Source organism: Argiope bruennichi, chromosome 7 (genome assembly GCF_947563725.1).
Source record: "Argiope bruennichi chromosome 7, qqArgBrue1.1, whole genome shotgun sequence".
Taxonomy (NCBI): Eukaryota; Metazoa; Arthropoda; class Arachnida; order Araneae; family Araneidae; genus Argiope; species Argiope bruennichi.
In genome coordinates this window covers 89,197,782-89,221,510 of record NC_079157.1, presented here as the reverse complement: position 1 = coordinate 89,221,510, position 23,729 = coordinate 89,197,782, and the positions used below count along the sequence as shown (strand labels likewise).

At 24.6% G+C, this 23,729-nt stretch overlaps 2 protein-coding genes across 5 annotated transcripts in view; one reads left to right on the top strand and one right to left on the bottom strand.

The window, feature by feature from the left end:
• The window catches only part of LOC129975600 (MICAL-like protein 1), a 63,756-nt gene extending 53,628 nt beyond the window's left edge, over positions 1-10,128 (top strand). For 3 of the 4 annotated variants that reach the window (XM_056088666.1, XM_056088667.1, XM_056088668.1), the window contains exons 8-13: positions 2,028-2,145; positions 2,286-2,388; positions 3,647-3,720; positions 5,042-5,156; positions 6,408-6,457; positions 8,493-10,128. In XM_056088666.1, the coding sequence (XP_055944641.1) occupies positions 2,028-2,145; positions 2,286-2,388; positions 3,647-3,720; positions 5,042-5,156; positions 6,408-6,457; positions 8,493-8,656 (624 nt within the window). In that variant the 3' untranslated portion in view covers positions 8,657-10,128. The remainder of the gene's footprint in view (positions 1-2,027; positions 2,146-2,285; positions 2,389-3,646; positions 3,721-5,041; positions 5,157-6,407; positions 6,458-8,492) is intronic. The other variant, XM_056088669.1, reaches the window with a different exon arrangement.
• Positions 10,129-11,147: 1,019 nt separating this feature from the next.
• LOC129975060 (dynactin subunit 3-like) lies at positions 11,148-23,667 on the bottom strand. Its single transcript, XM_056087940.1, has 8 exons — positions 23,376-23,667; positions 22,284-22,368; positions 18,799-18,885; positions 17,813-17,896; positions 15,441-15,499; positions 14,455-14,514; positions 14,069-14,172; positions 11,148-11,425 (listed from the first exon to the last, which is right to left on the bottom strand). Exons 1-7 carry the CDS (start codon positions 23,469-23,471, stop codon positions 14,077-14,079), a joined length of 567 nt encoding a protein of 188 aa, XP_055943915.1. The 5' UTR covers positions 23,472-23,667; the 3' UTR covers positions 11,148-11,425; positions 14,069-14,076.
• Between the last annotated feature and the right edge of the window lie 62 nt (positions 23,668-23,729).

Sequence of the window (23,729 nt, the reverse complement as noted above, 5' to 3'; positions counted from 1 at the left end):
GCATCTGGCAAAAGGGTCATGGGTTTGAGATTTAATTTCAGAAAAGAGGCATGTCTGGTATGCTTTAAAGCTATCAGAGGGCAGATATATTCCCATTGATATGGTATAAATGTTAGTACAGGACTACAACTTTAGTAATTAACCTCATCTAAGCTAAAGTCATCATCGATCAAAGCTCAGAATTAAAATATCTATCTTAAAGTAGACCTTGCATATTTCAAACTGGTTGATTAATATAGCGGGACTAACTAATTCTAATTTTCAGGTGCTGGGTATTTCATTTATTCTCTACATTGAGAGATAACTTTTTATTTCTTTAAAATTGAATTAGCTGATATGTTGTTTTTATATAGTCTTCTGGAGTTGCTAGTTGCCCATATAAACATCATTTTAAATTGTCAAAAAATGGAATTTGAAATGAACGATGAATCAAGTGGTATTTTTTTAAATGTCAATGGGCAGTATTTTGGGAATGGAGGAAAAGCTGCTAAAATTTGAATTATGATAAATCAAATAAGAAAAAGGAAAAAGTTATGGCTATAAAATCATTTAAAGCATTACAGTTTTTCATTCTAATATTAATAGATTTAAAATCATAGTCAAATTAATTTTTTTATAATAGAATTAAATTTGATTAAAATTGTTTTTATTTTGGCTTGCCTTGCATAGTATTCATTCTTTTCATATATGTAAATAGTATATTTTACATTTGATTAGAAATTTGTATTCATTTAAAATTAGTGCTGTATTAAATTCAAAACAAGTATATTATGATGTCGCTATGTAATAAATTTTAACATCAAACCACTATGATCAATATTTTTTGTTTCAACTAATAAAAAATGTGTGCTATTCAAACAAGCTTTTGTGTGATAGGTTGGTTGATTGAATAATTCACAGTTACTGAGTATTTGAAATAGCATTATCAAATTTAATTCTCATACTATAAAATCCAATCAATCATCATTTAAAAACGTAATTGATACTTTTCCCTGTTTCTCCTTTGATATGCAACATTTTTAAATTTAATGATCTTTACTATATTACTAAATTTAATTATTTCTCCATATTAAGTAGTTAATATGGTAAATATATCAGTGACACATTCTTACTCCTTCTGGAGTTCCATATATGTTAACAAATATACATTTAAAATACTTAAGTATTTATAGTAAGGCTACTTCCATTCTTATTTGTTGTTTAAAATTTTGTAAAAAGTTGTAGCAAGAAACTATTCTGAAAGGAACTGGAGAATTTTCTTGATTCGATATTTATAATACCAAATAAACCACTTATGATACTCCTTATATTCTTCATTTGTATTATGAAAATTCTGGAAGTTATAAAATAGATTTCCTAAATAATAATATTCTTATTAAATATTAATAATTTATTCATTTGAGAACACAATAATTTTTGTTTAATGAATTACTTCCAACAATGGCAAATTAAAAGCAGAATATTTTTAGTGGATGATAATTTTTTTAAGCATGATTTTTAAAATGCTTTTATCAATTTTAATATGAACTGTATATTTAATGATAATAATAATGAATTATACTAATTCTGTTTTCCTCTTTTTCATCTTCAGTTCCTTCTAATTAATCCATTTATTTTATATTTTGTTTATGCATGCTAATTTGCTCATATATGATTCTGCTGCAGCTTTTCCTTACTTTTTAGCTATTATTAAATCTTATATTATTAGTAAAGTTTCTTTCTTCTTATTTAATCATCTCTTATCATCCTATTTAATCATTCCTAATCTTTTATTTTTATATTCTGATTCAGTTATTGATGGTTTCTGCATGCTGCCACTGAAACTTCAAATAACCTCTTTTATTTCATATTATATCATGTTTTTTCAGTAGAAAATTGTGAATAGTAAATATAATTAATTGTGTCAAGAATATATATATTTAGTATTTTACATTTTAGTTATTTTAACTTCCTTTAAAAAATTTAAATAAGATTTCAAATATAAAGCTATTTATGGTTGCTATTTTATACTTTTTGCTTGCTTTCAGAACAAAAAAATTCCTCTGAAAGAGATCATACGAGAAATGAAAGAAATTGAAGAGAAACAAAAAGAATGCGAAAGACAAGGTCGTGAAATTGAACTTCTTATCAGGGACAGAGACAAAGGTGAATGTTTATTATTATATAAAATAATGGTCATCAATTATAATGATCCCATCAATTTATAATTAATAAATTCAGTGCTATTCCTTTTTTAAATAGCATCAAACAAAACTAAAAAATAATCTTACGCTTATTTTTTTTAGATGAAGAACCTACTGTTGAGGAAGAAGAGTACATCATGCAATTGTTTGATCTAGTTAATCAGAAGAATGCTCTTTTCCGAAGGCAAGCTGAATTAATGTACATGTAAGTGCACATTCCTCTTCAATAATGTCTGCACTATATCAATTTATATGTCTGTAATAGTAACAGGACATAACTATTTTATGATATATAATCTTTAAATTATGAATTATGAAAAAGTCTCTCTTATTGTCTTGCAGTAGATTTTGAGTAGAAGCAAGTGTTCCCCTCTTAAATTGTTAGAAGTTGATTACCATTTTTTCAGCCATACATTGGGCTACTTTTTTCTCGTATTTACTTATTAAAAGTTAAATTATCTATTGCGAATATAATGAAATAAGAGTTAACTTGTCTGCAGAGTAATTTAAAACTTTGCAGGTTAGTTTAGTTATATTTTTGTTATACAATTTTTAGGGGGAGGTGGAGGTGGAATCTGCTGTATTTATACCATTCATGAGAAAAATTTCAAGACCATCTATGATTAGATAGTGCTAATGTAGCATCTCACTCCCCTTTATCTTTATTCTGTTATTTTTGTTTTTCTAAAAATTTATTGTTAGTGATTCGTTAAGTTATTATAAGATTCAGATAAATTGAATCAGAAAAATTTTATTCTTCGTACTTTATTGACAACTTAGCTTTGTTTTGAAATGCAAATCACCTCAGAAATTACAATAAATTGATATACTCTTTCATAGTAATTTTGACATTTAATACTTCATATTTTCAAAATTTTAGGCATAATTTTTTAATATAAAATTGAAATTGATTTTGTGAAGGTGAAAGGGTCTTGAAAACTAATGGGAATACTTGGTGAAGCTAATGATAATCAATATATAAAATTTTAAAGTGCGATAAAGTTTCAATATTTTATTTCTTAAAATAGTAAATAGGTGTTGTTTTAATCTGTGTATTAGTAATGCAATATTATTTAAATGAAAGATTGAATTATGTTTTTAAAATTTATTTTTTAGATGCTAAACAAATTAAAACAATTATAATTGTTTTCTTGTTCAATTCAATGAATTAGTGCATCAGATTTTTTATTGTATGTGATTTTAGAAGAAGGATATCATTTTAGAGAGAGAGAGAAATCATACCTAGGAATTTAATCAAAATAAGCTATAGATTTTTAATATATGCATTATTTTATATTGCATTTCTTATTGGAATTCTTAAACATGAGTTTTCTTTACATTTTAAATAATTCTGTGTTTATTCTTTCTTTAAAGTACAGCAATTTAAATCATTCTATTCTGAATATTTTCTGTAAATTAAAACAATATGTGTATAACATTCTGAAACTTTTTTTTTCTTCTAGAAAACGTTCACAACGTTTAGAAGAGCAGCAAGCTGAAATAGAGATGCAAATACGTCAGTTGCTTATGAAACCTGGTAAGAAAAATCCTAATTATTGCAGTCTAATTTAATCACAGCTTTGATGAGTAACTTAATTAATCTGCACAAAATTAAACATAATTATTTAACTCTTCATTTTAAAAGATAAATAAAAAAAATTAGTAAAGAATTATATAATTTATTATTACAACTGTATTGTAACATTCAATCAGGTAATTGTATTTTGTTATTGCATAGAAAATGTTTATGCTGTTGATAAATAAAACCATCTGTTATCTTTGGATCAGGATCATTACCAAATATTGCTGATAATCAACAGCTAAGTTATTGAGAGTATTACTATTTTTTAAAAAATTAAAGGTCCGAATTTTTTTTAAAAGTGAAGCAAAATAAATTTTTAAATTATACCATAAAATTAATTCATTTGAATTTGATTCATTTTGTTAACCTTTCACTAAATATGGTATTGTTTGAGTAATGTAGATTTTCTAGTACATCTTCATGTTAAGAAAAAAAATTGTATAAAATTTATTTCCAAGTTAATTAACAATTACTGAAAAGTTTTAAAATTTGTATTGATGTACTTTTATAAAATTTAATCCAAATTCTTAATTATATTTTACAGGTAAATTTTGTTCTTTGTATACCTTTCTAGATGCATTACAAAAGAGTATTAATTGTTTTCTTCTGTAATCTAAAATGCACTTTTTGAAAACAAAATTGAATTTCCAGGTTAAATTTATATTTCTATAATCTTTGAATTAATTATTATTTGGTTTTATTTTTATTTTCAAAGTTTACAAAGTTTTATATGAAACTAAGGGACTCAAATAAAATTAGAAAAGTTTCTTAAAAAAATAACATCCAAGATTTTTCTTTCAAAGGAAATTAATGTCACCATGTAATGATAGAAGATTTATTTTCATTTTGGTTGTCAAACAGAAAAATGTGCAGTTTTAAGTTTAATTTTCTTTTTTTTTTTTATTGCAGTAATTTTCTTTCCTTTTTTTTTTATCCCTTCCTTTCTTTTTTTCTTTTTTTTAAATTTTGCCATAATTTATTTGAACATCTGATTTTCTTCAAACATCTTTTGCTTTATATTTTTTTAACCACAATATTTGGTAATTATCTTTAATAATAGTACATATTATCTGGATTTTGTATTGAGAAGAGACCTATGCCTTTGAAGATCTATAAAAATTAGTTATTTTATCTATTTACAAATAGAGCCTTATTTTATTATTTTTGTTGCCTTTGCTTATTTTCTTGTCTCTATAATTTTATTATAGTATAAATAAAATAATCATTAAAATGATATTAATCCTCAGTTCTACAATAATGTCTTATTTTTGTCTAGATTCAGAAAAAACGGAAGAAGACAGAACCAGAGAGGAAGAGCTCATATTAGAATTGAAAGACATTGTTGACCAACGTAGTTCTATCATCGACAGTATAGAAATGGATAGGAGAAGGTTTTTATTTTGAGATTTGAAATCTTTTTCAATGTTTTTTATATATATATTTTGCTTTTATATATTCTGCAGTTGGAATACTTTGCTAAAAGATATCTTATTTTAGAGAGGGTCATAACAAATTATTCCTGAATATTTCATGTTTAACAAATTCATATATTGTTTATATGCTTTCAGTACAAGAATTACAGGCCTTTTATTAAATGGAATCATTTTTGTGCTTTCTAAAAAAGTAATTGCTATAAATGATAGATACTTTTTGCAAATACACTTTCTGTTAATGATATACATAAATTCCCCAAGCATTTTCTAATGATGTTCAAAAAATATTACTTTTCGTATGATGTATTTATTCTCTGTATCCATTAAAAAAATAACCTTTTGTTCATATTTATTATTGATTATTCATTTGAATAATTTTTAAATTTTAATGCATTTTTTATAAATTAATTATAGTATTTAACTTATTTTCTTTTAAATGTTTCTTAGTTAATACTAAATGAATTGGATCTATACATTTAATGGTTGGCAGGCTCCATGTGGTTCTTAAGATGAAATATTTCTGTTAGAATTTTTATTTCTTTTATCTGTTAAGAATCAAGACCAAGACTGTTAGTTTAAGATAATGCATGACTGAGAAATGTCAATTGGAGAGAGCAGGTTTTGGTTTTTGATTTTTATCTTTAACTGGCATTACTCAAAATTTGATAAACTCAGTGTATGCTTTAGCAATGAATTGCTTCTTACCTTTGGGTTGGCTATTGAAAATATTTTGGGGTTTTCTTCTAAAGCATAAATATGGGTCAGTTTTCCTTAAAAGTTATTCTAGAAAAAAAAACTCATTTACCCCCATATTTTCCTTTATATGGGAATTTACCCCTTTATATAAGAGTTCAGACTTCCACTTCAGGTAAATCTTTAATATTCCAGATCACTTTAACTAAAGAAGTTGTCTTTTATCATGAGTCCTTGGCTAATTTCTGTAACCAAACAATAAGATTAGTTAGAACCAAAAATTTTTGAATAAAAAAAATTGCATGGATTAAAACTATGTGCAATCTGTTTATCAATTTATAGTTGTGAAACTATTATTTATCTGAAAATTATAATTTTTAATAATATATATATTTCTATTTTTTAACTATCGAACATCTTTTGCATATTTTATTTAAAATCAATATTTATTGAACCTTTGGAATCGTATCATCTTATCTAATTTATAATTTATCATGATTATAATTTTTTTTACAGAGAACTAGAAGAGGATGCTAGTGTGCAAGAGCAAATAGAAATAAAAAATGGTATTTATGAACTTCTTGTGATTGTCTTGCATGTGCATGGCTACTAACTAGTAACACCTTTTAGTAACTTTACATTTACTTTATTGGGCATCTAAGATGCAACTAACACTAAATTCAAAATTTGCTTCCTCAGTTGCAGTTTTTTTTTTTTTTTTTAAATTGAAAAGAGAAAGAAAGCAAACTTTTCTTCTCTTTGGCACATAATTCAAAATATGTATATTTGATTAATTGATTATTATTATGTAAAATAAATTTGATAGAAGCTTTGAAATGTTTTTTTAAATTGTTGTTTAAGATAAGAGCACAAATAAGAGTTTTTTTTTTTTTTTTAATTTTGCTGTAATATTAAAGCAGAACAAATTTATGGCTTCGTTTGCACCATTGCTACAAAAATAATCAACGAAACTATAACTATTTTCTAATATTTTATATTGTGGAAAGATGATTTGCATAAAATAATGATTGGAAAGAATATTTTTCCTTTGAAAGACTGATATTGTCTCTAGATATTTTATACTACCAAGACAAAATATTCGCCTTAAACTTTTTATCTCAAAGAAAACAAGAAATCATTTCAAGGGGAAAATATGAAGTAGAATTTTAATTTATAGAATTTTAAAGCTAGAAGTTATATATTGTTATGGGATATTTGTTTAACATTATTTACAAATCATTATTAAAAATTCATTTTGCTTAATTAAGCTCCTAAATAGCTATGGTTTAGTTTTAAGTTTTTTAATTGAAGATAAGTTATTTATGATTTAGAGAATATGTTACTTCTATATTGAATTCATTATAAAGAAAAAAAAATGTCTACACGAATTATTATATAAAGTCACTTATATCACCTAAACCATCCTCTTCCTTTGTTTTTTGCTTAGGATACCAAATGCAGATTCTCTACTTTTGGATTATAAAGTTATCCTTAAATTAAGAAATAATTTATATAATTGCAAATAAAATTGTTTGTTCCTTTATGTATATCTTGGATCAGAAAATATAAAATTTTGGACTAATTTAACTTAAACATGATTTTACAGATTTGAAATTTTATAACTAGATATATGATCTTTGATCCTATTTCCCTATTATACTGCATGTTAAAAACTGATTCCCGTTTTTCAGTTTGCACTTAAAATTAGACCCAAAGAAAAGGTTCATGTGTTTAAATTCATTAAGAGTTTGTAAATTTTTTTTTCACTTTAACAGCAATAATGGTACTTAAATGATGAATTGTAAACTAACAATTTAGTATATATAAGTTAGATACAAAGTAATGTGCTATTATTATAGTTTTAAAATATATTTTTCTTGTAGTATTCTAGGCCAGTGGATGGTGATAGTGTCTTAAACTCATTAATTTTTAAAATGATTATTCACATATATATATTTATATATATAATAAATAAATATTTTTAAAGAAATTATTGAAGAATCTATATAAAATTTTAAGCATAGGATATATAGCTCCTCAATATTTAGGTATAAAGTTGTACATAAGTGAAGTAGAGTAGGAACATCTTTTGATGCAAAATTTTGATTGGAATTCTGTTTCTACCAAAGATCCATTGTGTATGGAAAGGAGGGATGCTGATGCATGTTAAATCTGCTATTATTGATTAAACTTACTATTGTTGATGAGATGCAGAAATTTGGAGTGATATGATGTTAAGATGCTACAATTGTTATGTAATTAAGATTTAAAAGGACTTATAGCCTTCATTTATTTTCAAAATGAGACCATAATCTAATTTGCATAAGATAAAATATATGAATAAATTTTTAAAAAGGGGATAAATGCAAAAAAAATGAAATAGAACAGAAATGAAAATAATTATTGGCTTATTTAAAAATATTATTTAACAAAAATATAATTAATATTTTTTGTGTGTCTTGTTGTTTTTGTTCTTCAGCATTTATTTTTTATTTATATGATTTATTGCTTTTTTTGCATGCAGTTTAGTGGCTTTTCTTTTGGTTCTTTGCTTGGTTGATGGGTCCTTAGTTTTTCTTTTTCTCATTACTTCTCTAACAGGTGACTTACCAATTACAGCAGAAATAAAAGAAAAAAGCAGTGGAAAAAAGAAAGACAAGAAAGCTAAGAAAGAAAAGAAAAAGAAAGACAAAGGGAAAAAAGAAGAGGCTGATAATGATGATTCTAAGAAAAGTTCTGGAAAGAAAAAAGGATTGTTTAAATAATGATAGTACACTGAGAAAAATAAGAAATATCTAGTGATCATAGGTGCTTTTTTTTTTATAAATTACAAAATTAGAATAATTTTCATACTTTTTTTTTTTTTTTTTTTTTTACTTTTACTTTTTCAAAGAGGATGAAAAAAAATCTTTTTAAAAATTATTTCACATTTTTATAACCTAGATTTTTTTAATATAATACTGTGCATTTTGTTACATATTTTTGCTTGTAATGCAAATGCTTCAGGTGTCCTTTTATTTTGGTTATGAAATGTTTAATGCATATGGATATAAAATAATCTTAATGTGCATTAAACCAGCCTATATTTGCTTTAAGTATTTTCATTAATGCATTTTTACTTTTCATATCATATTTGCCATATGTTTGGTCACAAGTTTACAGTTTGCTTAAGTTAGTACTTAATTTTGATACAAATGTTACTCATCAATGGATTCTAGAACACTAAAATCAGTAAAAGAAAATCAATTTTTTAAAATGGATTTAGAACAGTTAGTTAATCTGTATACATAACTTAAATTTTGAAAAACAAATCTATAACTCATTTATAGTATCTACTGAAATTTGAACTAAAATGAAGTTGAACTAAATGAATAGATAATTTAGTTACTGTCAATTGCAATGTAAAAGAATTAGATGACATTATTACTTATGAAAAATTGTAATCATTATTGAGTTGAGGAGATATAAAATCAGTAAATTCTCCTCCCTTTTTTATATAAATTTATTATTTCATTGTAGTATGTATTATACTTTTTAAATATATTTTATCTTTTGTTGACATTGTGATTTTTTTTTATTTATATAAGTTTATATATGTTGCATTCTTATCTGAAATGACTGCTGCAATATGTATCTAAATTTAGTTTATTGAAAGTTCTAATGCTGATTTATTACTGTAATTGTTTTAATTTTAAAAATATTTATTTTTCTGTGTGTTTTGCATTCTAGATGGACATATTCATCTAAACATATTTTAAAGAGAAAAAAAAAAAAAGATATTGATATGTACTAAGTACAATAATTCATATTTTTGTATATCTGCTAAATTATAAATTTGGTTTTCAATCACGAGTCTAAATGCAATGTTAATAAAACAAGTATTATTAAAATATTTTCAAAGCATTTATAATTGTTGAGAGTAAAAATTGTTATTTTTACCTAGTCAAAATATTGCTGTTTGTAAATCTTATATTCTTTCCTATAAAGAAATTCTGAAATGACATTTTTTTAAATTTTAAAATATGTCTTTTATTCTACCTTTTATTTTTTTGTAGAACCTGTTGATTTTACATATCTTCTTCCATCTAAATGAATGTTTACATAGCAAAATGGCATTGTAACATGTAAATTTAGATTTTTGTTATCAATTAAAATAAACTGGTGGAAAAACATCCACTGTATATTTTGTTGGTTGCCAATCATTTTTATAAAAATTCTGTATAGATTTCCCTCTTAATAAAATAATATATTTTAAATGTTGGTTTTATTTTTTTATGTTGGTCAAAACAGATATTTATGTAACTGTTATTATTTGTTATTGAATCTGCATAGCAGATAAAATATATTTTAAGTAATTATATTTTTTTATACTTCTCTGGTGAAGAATCGGCAAACTGAATAATTTAAATTTTTCTACTTCATAAATTACCTCCACATTTTCATTATAAATAAGCTAACTCTTGGTTGTTGTTTCTTATGGCACTTGCCATGGGCAAGCCCACTGTTCGAAGACAGACGATTTAAGCCTGAGGGGGAGCACCTCTTGTTTCTATAGTTAGCTAAGTCTTTAAGTGGTATTACCTTCAATTAAACTGAAATTAATAAAAGTGTACAATTTAAACATTAAAAAAATTATTGGTTTTCTGACTTTAAATTGAGTTATTTAACAAAATGTATTTTCCCTTAACACATAAACTAACAAAAATATATTCATCATCTTATTGAGAAAAAAAAAACTATTAATTTCACACAGCCAAGGATAACATATTTGAATATATAAGTGTTGATTTTAAAATGTTAACACCTAACAAAGATTGATTTTGTGTCTTGTCATGCCTTGTTATTAGTATTTCATAACATATGCTTTTTTTTAATTATTATTATTAACTAGCACCAAATAAAAAGTGAAAACTCCTTGTTGACAATAGGATGGGCTATCAAAACATCATATTTTTTCATTTGGAAAATATTAATATTCATCTTTTTAAAAAGTTAAACAATGTTTTGAGTTCATTCAACATACATTTGAGTGTATCATACTTTCATCATTTTTGAATTTTGTAAAAATAAAACCACAACCATACTAGCAAAATTTAACTTGTAACTTCTAGAACTTGGTGTACTTCAATGTGAAGCACTTTTTGGTATAATTTATAGAATACAGTTGCTCCAAGTGTAATAAAAATTAAAAGATAAAGGTGCAGAAATGACAACATTTTCACTGACAACATTAGAGATTTTATTAGAAGTTTTTCCCAACAGAAAATTTTTTAAAACTAATTATTTTATTTCACATAATTAATAAATAATATATAAGATACATAAGAAAATATCACCATATTTTTAGCAATAGCAATTCTGAGTAGTTTCTATTCTTAAAAAAAATATAACAGTTTAAAAACTCAAAATTAACAAATACAAATCATAGAATAAAATTATCTGAAACAGATTACCAAATTTTTATTGGTCATGAGACTTGCAAAGATGTGAGTAAAGCAGTATTCTGTCTTGAGAGAACTGGATCTTGAAAATACCTATATAAAATTAATTGGTTATTACCCCACTTCTAAAAATAACTCATTTTTCTTACAGAAATGAAATGTCATAAACATTTTGCGAAGCAAGCAAGTATGGAATCACAAAAATGAATTTCTCCAAAATACTGACTTTTTTGTCACATATTTGTGCACTTCCTACAAAAATGTTTTAGTTTCTCAAGCATCAATTAAAAGAATTTGATATTTTTTAAAAATTTACTTACTCTGTAAATGATATGTAATTTTTATTAAATTTAGCAGAGTTAATTCTTTTAAATGGTATTGAGACCAAACTTGAAAAGTCTCTTTACAGTTAAAAAAAGTAAAGATTTTTATTTGCTGCACTACAGCAATAGAAATAGATAAATAAAGTACAAAATAATGTTTAGACATTAAATTGCTTCTTTTTATTCTATTTTATCATAAATTCAATAGTTGAATATTTAAAAAAAAAAAAAAGACATTAGACACTTGCACCATCTTAACATTTCATGATAGGTATTTTCCATATTTCTCTGCCCTCAGCAAATTAGAAAAGTAAAAGTAAACATTCCTTTGCAGAAAATGTAGTAATATTATGTAATTAATAGAGAAAGTACTGACATATATTATTTTGATACATTACAGCTTTTATGTAAAAAAGTCTACATGATTTTTTTTTTTTTTTTTTGTACTCTTGACACTTTTTAGTAGATGGTTTTGATCATTATATCCATTAAAACTTCAACACTACTGTAAAAAAAAAAAAAAAGAAAAAAAAAAAAAATCTTTTGATACATTTAATTGAGAATCATCCAATTAAACCAAATCAATGTTTGAAGCATGAAGTTAATACCATTAAGTTAAAGCATAAGTTCAGCCAGCATCTTCATTCTCCGCAAAGACTTCCGGCAAATTTCATGCAAGTTAGGATGCTATTAATGCTATCTTAAGAAATATTGATAACTCTTTAAATACTTGCAACCATCTTTTCAAACATTTTATATTTGTATAGTGAGCATTACATCAATCTATACTCCAAGAAAAATTAAACTTGATTATATAACTTACTAACTGTGTAACAATCCACCCAGTAAAACAATCCTTACTTGATCTTACTATACAGGGCAGACAATTTTATTTAAATACATACATATATTTATTATTCTTTTTAATAAAAATATTTTTTCAAAGTAAATATAAAAATTTAAAATCCCCTTTCTCCTTTTGTTTGCGATTATGTAAAACAAGATTAGATCTTGCAAAACAAAAAATATTTTTATGCTGTAACAGAGTCTCATTCAATCCAATTTATTCAGAACATTTTGTTTTATAGTTTTTTTGTTAATTTCACATCATAACTTCTTGAACATCACTTCTTTTGACATTACTTATTAATCAGATTTTTTTTTTATTTGTTTATATTTCCATTGCATGTATACATAACTTTACACTGCAAAATAAAACTCAAAATATATGATTAAGAATGGGTTATAAATATTACAATTTTTTATTAATTATTTAGATATTTCATGCATTTTTTAAATCTCAAGATAATAAACAATATAAAAGAATTTTTAATATAATAAATTCAAATTATTGCTTATTTGCATAAAATTTCAACCAAATATATTTTTTACATATTCATCAAGATTTTATTTAAATTGGTAATTCCCAAGTACCCATTTTTTTGGAATTGATAATGCAGAAAATACATACTTAAATGTAAATAAAAAAAAAAAAAAAAATTATTTCCACATTTTTTTAAAAATTTTTTTTTGCACTAAAAGCGAACATTTCTTTTTTCAATTAGCATAATCAAAGTTAAAACAAATTCTGCCTTGAGTGTTGGCAAAGTCCGACAGAGAGTAATCCTAAAACTTAAACAAACATAAAATATGCCATCTTTTGGCAAAGCGGTATGGTTCCATGCTATCAAGTTTATCTTTTTAAAGAATATAATATTAAAAAAGAGGTCAAAATAAATAAAGTTACTGCCATAAAAAAAAGGAAAAATTATATATATATTTCAAGTGATAACATGTTTAGAAACAACCTAACAATAATAAAATAATATTAGTTTGCATTTTTTTTTTTTTTTTTGTAGATTAATCTAACATTGAAATACTTAAGTGAGCAGGATTACTTTACTAAAAGAAAAAAAAAAAGTCTTAACTTTTACTTCTGCAAAGTATATTTCCAAACTGACATAATAAAATGGAAATATTAAATATGGACCTTACAATTAACATACACTGTAATAGAAAAATTAATTAATGTACAGGTTTTCAGAAATTAATATAAAAAATAATAGTTTCATTTAAAACAGTTATGAAAATCAAAATATTTTAGTAGGAAATACAATTAAAAGAGACAGGATGCAGATAAAAATAGTATGCAAAAGTTAAAAAGTAAATATGCACAGATAAATTCCATAAAGAATACAGAGACTAATTTTAATGTAAAGTTTTTACTAAGGATTAAACATTTTGCAATAAAAAAAATTGTTCATAAGGTTATTCTTATTTACATTGAACTTTTATTTATAAACTCATCAGGACAAGATTTTGACATTTTTACAGTAAATTAATACAAGCTGAAGCTTTATTATAAAAATACAATTATTCATTCATAGTCAATATGAAACAGGAATATACTTACAATGTTTTTCAAGATGAAGGGATTTTCTTTTTCTGTATTTTTCCTTTTTCTATTTCATTCAACATAGAATCCCAGAGAATAAATTGTTTTGAAAGAGACATTATCTGCAAAACATTAAACAATATTAATTTATAAACTAATCTGAAATTGATAAATTAATTTCAAATGTAAAATAATGAATTAATCATAATTCAGAACAGTTTCATTTGAAATATTCTAATTAACAGTTATGAATTTGATCTAATTTCTGTCATTTTTTAAAAAAAGGAATTAAAAATTTTTATGGTTTATCATCAATTAGAATAATTATTTGAAAGAAATTTAAAATAATGTAACTAATAAAAAAAATCTCACTAAAAAAACATTTTAACAGAGTAAAATATTACCAAGTTATCATAATTTGCAATCAACTGTCTTGTTTCTGAAGTAAGTTCAGCAGCATCTTCCTAAAAAAATATTGATATTAGAATGATAAGCAAAACTACAATTTAAGTGACAAATAAATTATCACATGTATGATAATACATTACTCATAATTTAATTTATATTTTATTCTTTATTTGTTGTATTATTTTACTTTTAATCTCAAGAGGATATTTAAAAAAGCAATTTTAAAATTTAGAACACGATTTTAATGCAAAGAGTAAAATAAGGAATTTACTTTGCATCTAAATACTGTTTTAAAATTAAACTCAACATATGAGGTATACTAGAAACAAAATTGGCTTAATCATTGAACAAAAAGTAAAAGTATTTGAATGGCAACTGCAAAAGTACATGAAAATTAGCAAGCAGTATATATGATGGTTTTTCATAATCTGGCATTTTGCCAATCAATCTTTCCAGTAATAGCAAGGAGTTTTAAAAAGAAGAAATCATTGCATGCCAGTATCAATTATCTATTTTTCTGTAATACTTCCTAAAATAACAAATATTAGAATAATAATTACAACTAATTTACAAGACAGTAAATAAATTAATAAATCTTCCCATAAGCAATAAATTACTGCCCAATTTTGAATTATGTTTTGCAATAGTAACATAATTTATAATAAATATCTGCAAAATTTTGTAGATTGCCTTGATTTAATTTGGTAAAAGAGTAAATTAAATGCCTTTCTACCAACATAGAAAATTTTATTTTATGAATGTTCATTGACTATCACATAAAATCGTTTATTTCTACATTTTCTCTTTTCCTGAATTTAGTGAAAATTGAAAAACATATCTTTTATTTTTAAATCACAACAATGAAAAATTAACAAGAAAATTGGAATTGGACTATATTTGATTAAAAAAAATCAAGTGTTTAATTTTAAAAATTCAAATAAAATAATACAGTTTATATAATAGCAAAAAATACTGCTCTCACCTGAAGTTTTAGTTGTGTTTGGCTAACTTCATAAAGCTTAGGAGTCAGTGAAGGGACAGCTATGAAATTAAAAATGAAATTACTTTTGATAGTATACGCTAATGCAACAGTATTTCATTTCAAAGTGATTTCAGATTAAATCACAATAATGGTCTTATTGGCATTCAAGTCAATTTTAAATTTTGATTTTTATCATCACATTTTTCTCATATTTAAAAAAAAAACACATTTGCTATTTAAAGTCTTTTTTTTAATGAAAATTAATTATAACAAATATTTAAAAAAAGCCCTTAGATTTCCTTACCATACTACTACTTATAATTGAAAATGCTGATAGAAATTTATATCAATATATGGCATTCTCTATCCCTTTTTATTCTTTTTTGCAAAGTACATAAGTTTTAAAATCTCAGAGCTTTTAAAAATTATTTCATGCATATCTATAATTTGAATAATTTCTTAAATTGTTAGGAACTCTTCTCTCTGAATATTTCCAAAAAAATCTGAAACAAAAACTACAAAAAAAGTAAGCAAAAGTTTATATATGTATTTTATTGGTAGAAATCTGCTAACTCTCATTTAAAATCTTCCAAAATGGAGATAAAAAAAGAAATTTTACCAACTTTTAAATGGAAAGTAACTTACGAAAATATGACAATTAACATGACATACCTTTAATGCAATTATATTTCAAGTAAATTTAAATATTACAGACAGTTACAAATATACATCTTTTTAATTAGTAATCTTAGTATCAGAATTTAAAAAAAACTGTCTTCAGTATCAGTGGTATAATTATTACTTAAAAATTTTTCAACTTCTTCAAAAGGTAGACGAAGTAAATTTCACACTTTTAAAGGTACATCAAAGAATAAAGTGAATATACTTTTAAATTAATAATTGCATTTGTTTGTATGAAAATCATTAAATTTATAGCAACTAAATTATTTAACCCCTTCAGGATGAAAGACACATAAATGAGTTTATGTTGGAAATATTCAAAAATATCTGCAGAAATATTTTCAAAGACCTACTGATGCATGGGTGCATTGGGCATTTGGAATGAAATGATTTCTATTAGATAGTTTAATTAATCCAAAGCTTTTTTTCCCGAAAGATTAGTTTCCATACATTAGTACTTTTCCCACTGAGGTCAAATTTCGGTTGGGCAAGTGTCTGTCAATCCTTAGATTTTTGGAAATGTAAACAGAAACAAGTGTTTGCCAATGTAAAGAGAAACAGATATGCATTTTGAAGGGACTGTTATAATTTATACTCTCATTTGGGATAGGATGTTATTCAAACAAAGAATTTATTCCTTCTCAGTTTCATTTGCGCAGTAATAGCTACAAGACCTTTCATGTTTCCATTGGAAAGAGGATAAATAAATTTATGAATGATTGATCAATGAATTTTTCCAATGACAGCAGCAAAAAAATATTAATTATTTTATGGAAAACTAGACAATTAAAAACTGCATAGTTTGCTCGAAGCCAGATTTAAAAAATGAAACACTGCCTAAGAATATAAATCGTGTAATGTCAGTTTCTACACTGATCTGTGTTTTGAGATATTTCATACAGCTTTGAAGCATTAATTATTACAATTTATAAAACATTAATTGCAAATATTTATTTTTTCTTATATTTTTATATTTTGCATCAATAATCTGGTAAAGCACTATTGATCATAATAAAATACACAATATTTTTTTCATTCTTTTAATATTAAAAATCAAGTATTTAAGTAAATTTTTAATCATGATTGAAAATAAGGTATCTACTGTCAGATTGTCAGATACTTAAAAATTGTATCATTTCTATGTAAAGGGTAATTTTTATGAATTATTATGCATATTTTTACAATATATAATGTTTAGTAGTCTTCCAGCATCATAAGTATGCTCCAGCCTGTACAGGCAGTTGACATTCCCCAAAATCTGTCCAATGTGAGTACTTCTTTCCATGAGCATCTATCCAAAAGGGTTAAAAACTAAAAAATTCTAACATCTACTGGTTTTACTTATGTTAATACTTACTTTTTAAACAGGTATGCATTCAATAACTTCATTAATTTTAGATTTAATAATTATTTACTATACAAATAATTCAATAATATACATAAAATACTTCAAATAATTACAAATATATGCTTTCCCCCTCCCCAATTTTTATTGTCATGAATTCAAGCATTCAATGCTTATATACATAATTCTTAAATTTTTCATTATTTGAAATGGATTTTATGTATTTAAGAAATTAATACAGGAAAAAGAATATCAATGTACACTTATTGCCTACTATTATATACAAGAAATTCTAATGAAAGATAATAGATTTGATATTATTTAAGATTAAGCACAAAGAATTTACCTCTGATATGTTCACTGTCTAAGTATTGAATCAAATCTTTCACTGTTTGCAGAGAATCAACAGCACTTCTTATTCTATCTTCATCTAAATAATACAGATATAGAAATTATTTATACTTCATACTTCAAGTTAATGCTACACCAATAATTTCAAAAAATAAAGTATGAAATATAAATAATATTTAGTTTATAGAATAAAATATAATCAATAAATTGAAATTAATATAAAATGTACAAAAGATTTTTTAAAAAAGTTTTTTATATGAACCTTGATCTCATTTTTAAGTAAGAAAGTCACTAAACAACAATAAATTTTGAAATTTTCATAAATTTATTTTTAGATACATGTATATTATAAAATTTTGTAAATGTAATACACATATTTTGTTTGTGAGAACATAGAATCTGAAAATTCACTCAATTCATCATGAGTTTTAGTTCATTTATAAGAATATTGAAATTAATAATAATTTTTGTAGACATGGAAAAAAAATCAATAAACATTTTATCTTTTGAAGTTTTAATCAAAATCTTACAAAAAGGCTGAAATAATTACATCACCCTACATTTAGAAATGTAATACGAAGGCAATTATTATCTGCACAACGTTTAAATATAGTCAACAATTTGCTATTTAAAATTTAATGCTCAAAATTCTTAGTCAAAGAAAAATTGACATAATTTTTTATATCACTTAATAAACCAAAATTAATATATATATATATATATATATATATATATATATATATATATATATATATATATATATATATATATATATATATATATATATATATATATAAACTATGATCTATAAAATACACATATAGTACTTACTATAGATAGCATCATAAGCATGATTAAATAAATTTTCAAAACAAAGTATCACTTATTTGGCAAAAATTTATATCTAGAAATAGGAAAATCTAGTGATAATCAACTCACAAAATTTTGCTATAATATAAATAAGTAAATTATGCAAATTACCAAGAAGAATTAAATTCAATTTGGCTGTTTCTGTAAGTGTCATGTGTTCTTTGAAGCTAGGATCTAGATATTTTTGAAGATCATCCACTGAAATATAAATAGAAAATTATGAAAAATAATTATTTATCCAATTCCAATATTTTAATTAAATGATTATAAAGAAAAATGAATACACAATTATTTTGTATTTAAAAAATGAATTATATTCCCAAAAGTAGATGATATAGACAAATGCTTCTTGATAGGATAAAGAATGAATAGACAAGAATAAGTAGTTGGTTATCAACTGCATAATTAATAATAATATGTCTTAAAAATAAATTGGAAATAAGAATTTTCTATAAAATTAATGGCAGTATCTTCTAATAATATCTGTTATATTCATTTAAAGTTTCAATTTATAAACATTAATTTGCAAAAAAAGTTAACAAAAACTTAAAACATCTTCACTTGAACAATTCCATACATGCATAAAAAATATTTCATTATAAATCTATAAAATATAAATATGAAAGAGAAAAATTAATTAAAAATTAACCAATTTAAAATAAATATATTGATGTCTATCTCTAGGTAAGAAATAAGGAAATGTATGAGTGTATTTGTATATATATGTGTGTGTATTAGTACTCTAAAAGGCAGAACATTGGAACTATAGCTATAAGATTTTGATAGATATATTATGGAGAGTGGGTATATACACCTCAAAATGTTTTTAAAAATTTTAATCAGAATTGTCAATAAAAAATTAAGCACCATTTTTCTACAATTTTATATCATGTTAAGATAAAAAGAATTAACCTGTTTAAAGTACCTATTTACGTATGATACAATTCTTTCTTAAATATTTGCAATTAAAAAAATTAACATTACTTTTAACAATGCATTATTGCTATGAAATTCAATTTGTTATCAACATGTATGAATCTTCATTTAATATTTAAGAGTATATATTTTATACATTATCAAAGGCTAACAAAGAAAGATTATGCTTATTATTTAAGAATTTTACAACAGGAATAAGAAAATGACGTTACAGTTCCGAGAAAAAAAGACATTTATTACAAGATAGATGATTCTGATAGTTACTTTTTAATGATATGCAATTACCAGAATGGGTATACACAAGCACACAATAAATAAGTGAGATATAGAACAACTAAATAACACAATTTCATCATTTAGAATAATTTAATACTTAAAAATATTTTGCTGAGGTTAAGAGAAATATCAATTGATTACCAAAGGTAACTAATATATAATAAGAAATATCTTCAGTATGTGTGAATCAAACAGTAACTGCCTTGTAATCTTATAAAAACATGTCAATTCACTGTTGACCACTGTTATAACCAACCAGTGCAATAAAATTAAGATTTTAATGAGCACTTTAAATTGCTACATATTAAATAAAAGCATAACCAATGACAGCTCAAGTTGGCAGTATGGAGTAGAATGCTGGGTACATGATTATATTATTCATTTCAGTATTTTGCAACAACCACTTTTCAGCAATTCTATCTTACTAAGGGTTGACACAGGAAAGGATGGGCACCATTTCCAGAATTCACTTTGCTGTTAAATGCAAACATCTCCTCCTTTCCTCTCACCCCAATTTTACTGAATATAAACCCATCCTAAGGCATGCACAAAAACACAGAGGGTTTTAGAAATCCATTGGCAAACAATACACAGTTAAATAATCCTGAATATGAGTCACATGTTTTTAAAAATAATGGGCATTAGGGTGGAATGAAAAAATAAAATTTTGATTTTTAATTTGTAATAGCACGGAAAAGTTGCCTTTTGGCGTAAATAAAATAAATTATAAATATGAATAATACTGGAGTAGGTCTTGAGGTGCCACAAGGCTGTTAAAGCTTCATAAAAACACACTTTTTACAATTTTTTTTAAGGATTTTTTCGTGCCCCGATTATGAAATAAAAAGCTTTCATTAGGCATTGTCATATGAATAAAAGTGTAAAAACAATTTTCCTATTGCACTGACATGGCACTGAGTTGTCGCCGGAGCAGTTGTTACTAAGGTAAAGCGGAGATTTGTCTGCGTCCAGTGACAAGGACAGAGGTGGTTTCAAATCAGTAGCTTTGGCGAGTTCAGTTGAGTTGGCATTTCCACTCCATCTATTGTATAAATGATTAATGTAACTGATCTATTAGTTTACGCTTGTGTGCTTTGCTGTGAGTAGAGATGGCTCAGTCTAAATTAGTGAAGACAAGACAAATATCAGCATGTTCTATTTTTGGGAAATTTAGTGATTTTCTTGAAGTTGAACATATTACTTATGAACCTAGTGTTACTGTTATATTAGACATAATCTCAAAATTGCTTCAGAAAAGGATCCTTCTGTAAGCGAAATATGTGACACTTTAGTTCCCATAATAGAATAGATATGGTCAAGTGCTTCTATTCCCATTGCTTCTAGTAAAAGAATTCCACATTTGATAAAAGCTTATTATGCTAAATACAGGAATTTATTAAAGTCTAAAAGCAGAAAATGTTCAGATAAGTTTGATTCCAACCTCACAGAATTTAGAAAAGAAGCCAGATGTGCATTTGATATTGCTGACTTGTATAAAAGAAAAAAAGTGCCACTTATGGAATTAAAGGTTTTAAATGATCAACGCTCTAACAGGAAAATGGTTATAGGTAATATTGATATTGCTAACACAAGCACTTTGAGGAAGAAAGAAGCAAGAAAGAGTAAAGAACTACAGAGAATAGTTAAGTTTAATCAAGAATGGGCAAAAAATATTAGTGCATCAGAAATGATTACTAGCGACAATGACAATACTGAAGAACAACAATGTTCTTTGCAAAAAGTGGCAAACCAACCAGTTCCATCAAACAGACAAGAAGCAATAAAACTATCAAGTGTCTGTGCAGTTTAATATTAAGTTAAAACTTTATACAGAAGGCATCTGAAACTGAACCAAATAGTATAGGGGCCTCAGTTATCCACTTTCCCTGGCTTACTGTCGCATGCCGGAGGTGGAAAGAGCTGTGAGACTGGTGATTGAATCAGCTCAAAATGTCTGTAGTTCAAACACAAGAGAAGGATACAAAAGAGCAAAAATTGCAACCAAATTTTTAAATATTGTTTTTGGACCTAAAAGGCAACTTTTCCATACTATTAAAAAAGTAAAATTTAAAACAAAAACAAAAAAATTAAGTCTATTTTTATTCCACCCTAATGGTCATATACGAATAAAAATGACTAGCTTCCTCAAGTGTGTATCTTACACTAATGTTTTGTGTGATAAAATTTTACATTTAACACAAAAGTTATTTAATTTCACCCCAGTCCTCTTATAGCTAGCTCTATGATGTTTAGAAATGCATATGATCTTATTCATTGGTATTAAAAGCTTTAATAATTTTTCTATCTATGACTAACTTGAATTATCATTGACTTAAATTAAAGAGTTTTATTAATATATGGTTTGTATACAGAAATGACCTTACACTTCGAAAACAATGTTGTTATTTTTTCTCTTCCAGTTACAGCAGATTGAAGCCTGTTATGAATGTTCATTAGAGTTTCAATGCTCTGCAAGAAAACAAAAATAACTTATGTATGTTTATTTATAAGTTTTAAAAAAGTGAATTTAACAACATAATATTAGTATATTATATTAAAAATCTAGTATATTTCATAAAAATGTATATATAATTTACAGTAAAAAGGAGATTTTTAATATTATTGAAATCATTACAGTGTGATTCAATATTATAAAAATTTTCACAACGAGGTATTCAAATCTGATACTGTCATGACTTTCTAAAGAGTTCCTAATATGCAATGTAAAAAATCATCTTTTTACAGATATTAAAGAAATTATTAAGGGAAACCCACTTAAACTAAGGAATAAAACTTAGTCTATTTAGCACAAGAATATATTTAAAAGGTAAAAATTATAATTTAACAATGAATTCTCTTCATTATATGGTTTTTAAATGCTATAATGTTTAAATGGGGTAAAAAAGGTTATAGAATTTTTTAAACTATGGGGTTGATACCAAATCAGATCAGATGATGTAATTTAGAAGAAGTGAAAACTTTGAAATAAATAATTTTGCTACAATGGGTATTTTTATTTATTTTTAAGAAAACCAAGAAAATCACCTTATGAATTTTCTTTATAATTCATCAAATAACATTAGTAAATTATTCATTTTTTATCAATAAATAAAGCACTGTCTGTTTTATATCTTGCTTCACGAATTTTATATAAAGGCGGTGAAATATTTCAGCACACGAAATCGCAGTGTCAACAACTTTTCTCAATGAAAATTGGAACGCGAACAGAAAAAAGTAATAAAAGATCTATCTTTAAATATATGAATTCCTTAAAATAGTTCGCTGCCTACTGCTGAGGAAAGGCTGTAATAGTGGGCGCATAAGTGAATAAAATAAATATACAATACAAGCATTATATTACACAAGCATTTCAACAGCTGATTAATTAAATCGAAGGATTAATGATTTAAAAAGAGCAGAGTTTCCCGAAAATATTAAAATAAATTATATTTCAAAATAATATGAAGTTTCTTTACTTTATTTTCCGAATCAGAAGTTGCAGTATCATACACTTCTTGTTCTAATTTCGAAATCCTTCTTTCAATTGAATCAATTGATGTTTCGTCAGTCATTTTTCAAATGATTTTATCGAAATTAGTACAAATTTTAATAATAAATTAAATATTATACAATGATTTGATATTTTAAATGCTTAAGATTAATAGTTTTCCAGTGTAAACAAAGCAGACACGAAATTGAAAGAATTTGTTAATAAACAAACTCAATCCGTGCGGTTGCAGAAATTACGTTTTTGTGTGATAAACTATCACAAATTAATCAGCAAAAGAAAAGAAAAAACTTTTCGTGATTATTACTGAAAATAACTGTTA

What these genes read in the sequence shown, in the direction of transcription:
- LOC129975060 (XM_056087940.1), bottom strand. Translation starts at nt 23,471, where the DNA reads ATGACTGACGAAACATCAATTGATTCAATTGAAAGAAGGATTTCGAAA. An exon ending in CTTCTGATTCGGAAAATAAA is followed by an intron (nt 22,369 to 23,375) that starts GTAAAGAAACTT and finishes GTTTTCTTGCAG; the next exon opens with AGCATTGAAACTCTAATGAA. An exon ending in AACAACATTGTTTTCGAAGT is followed by an intron (nt 18,886 to 22,283) that starts GTAAGGTCATTT and finishes TTTATATTTCAG; the next exon opens with TGGATGATCTTCAAAAATAT.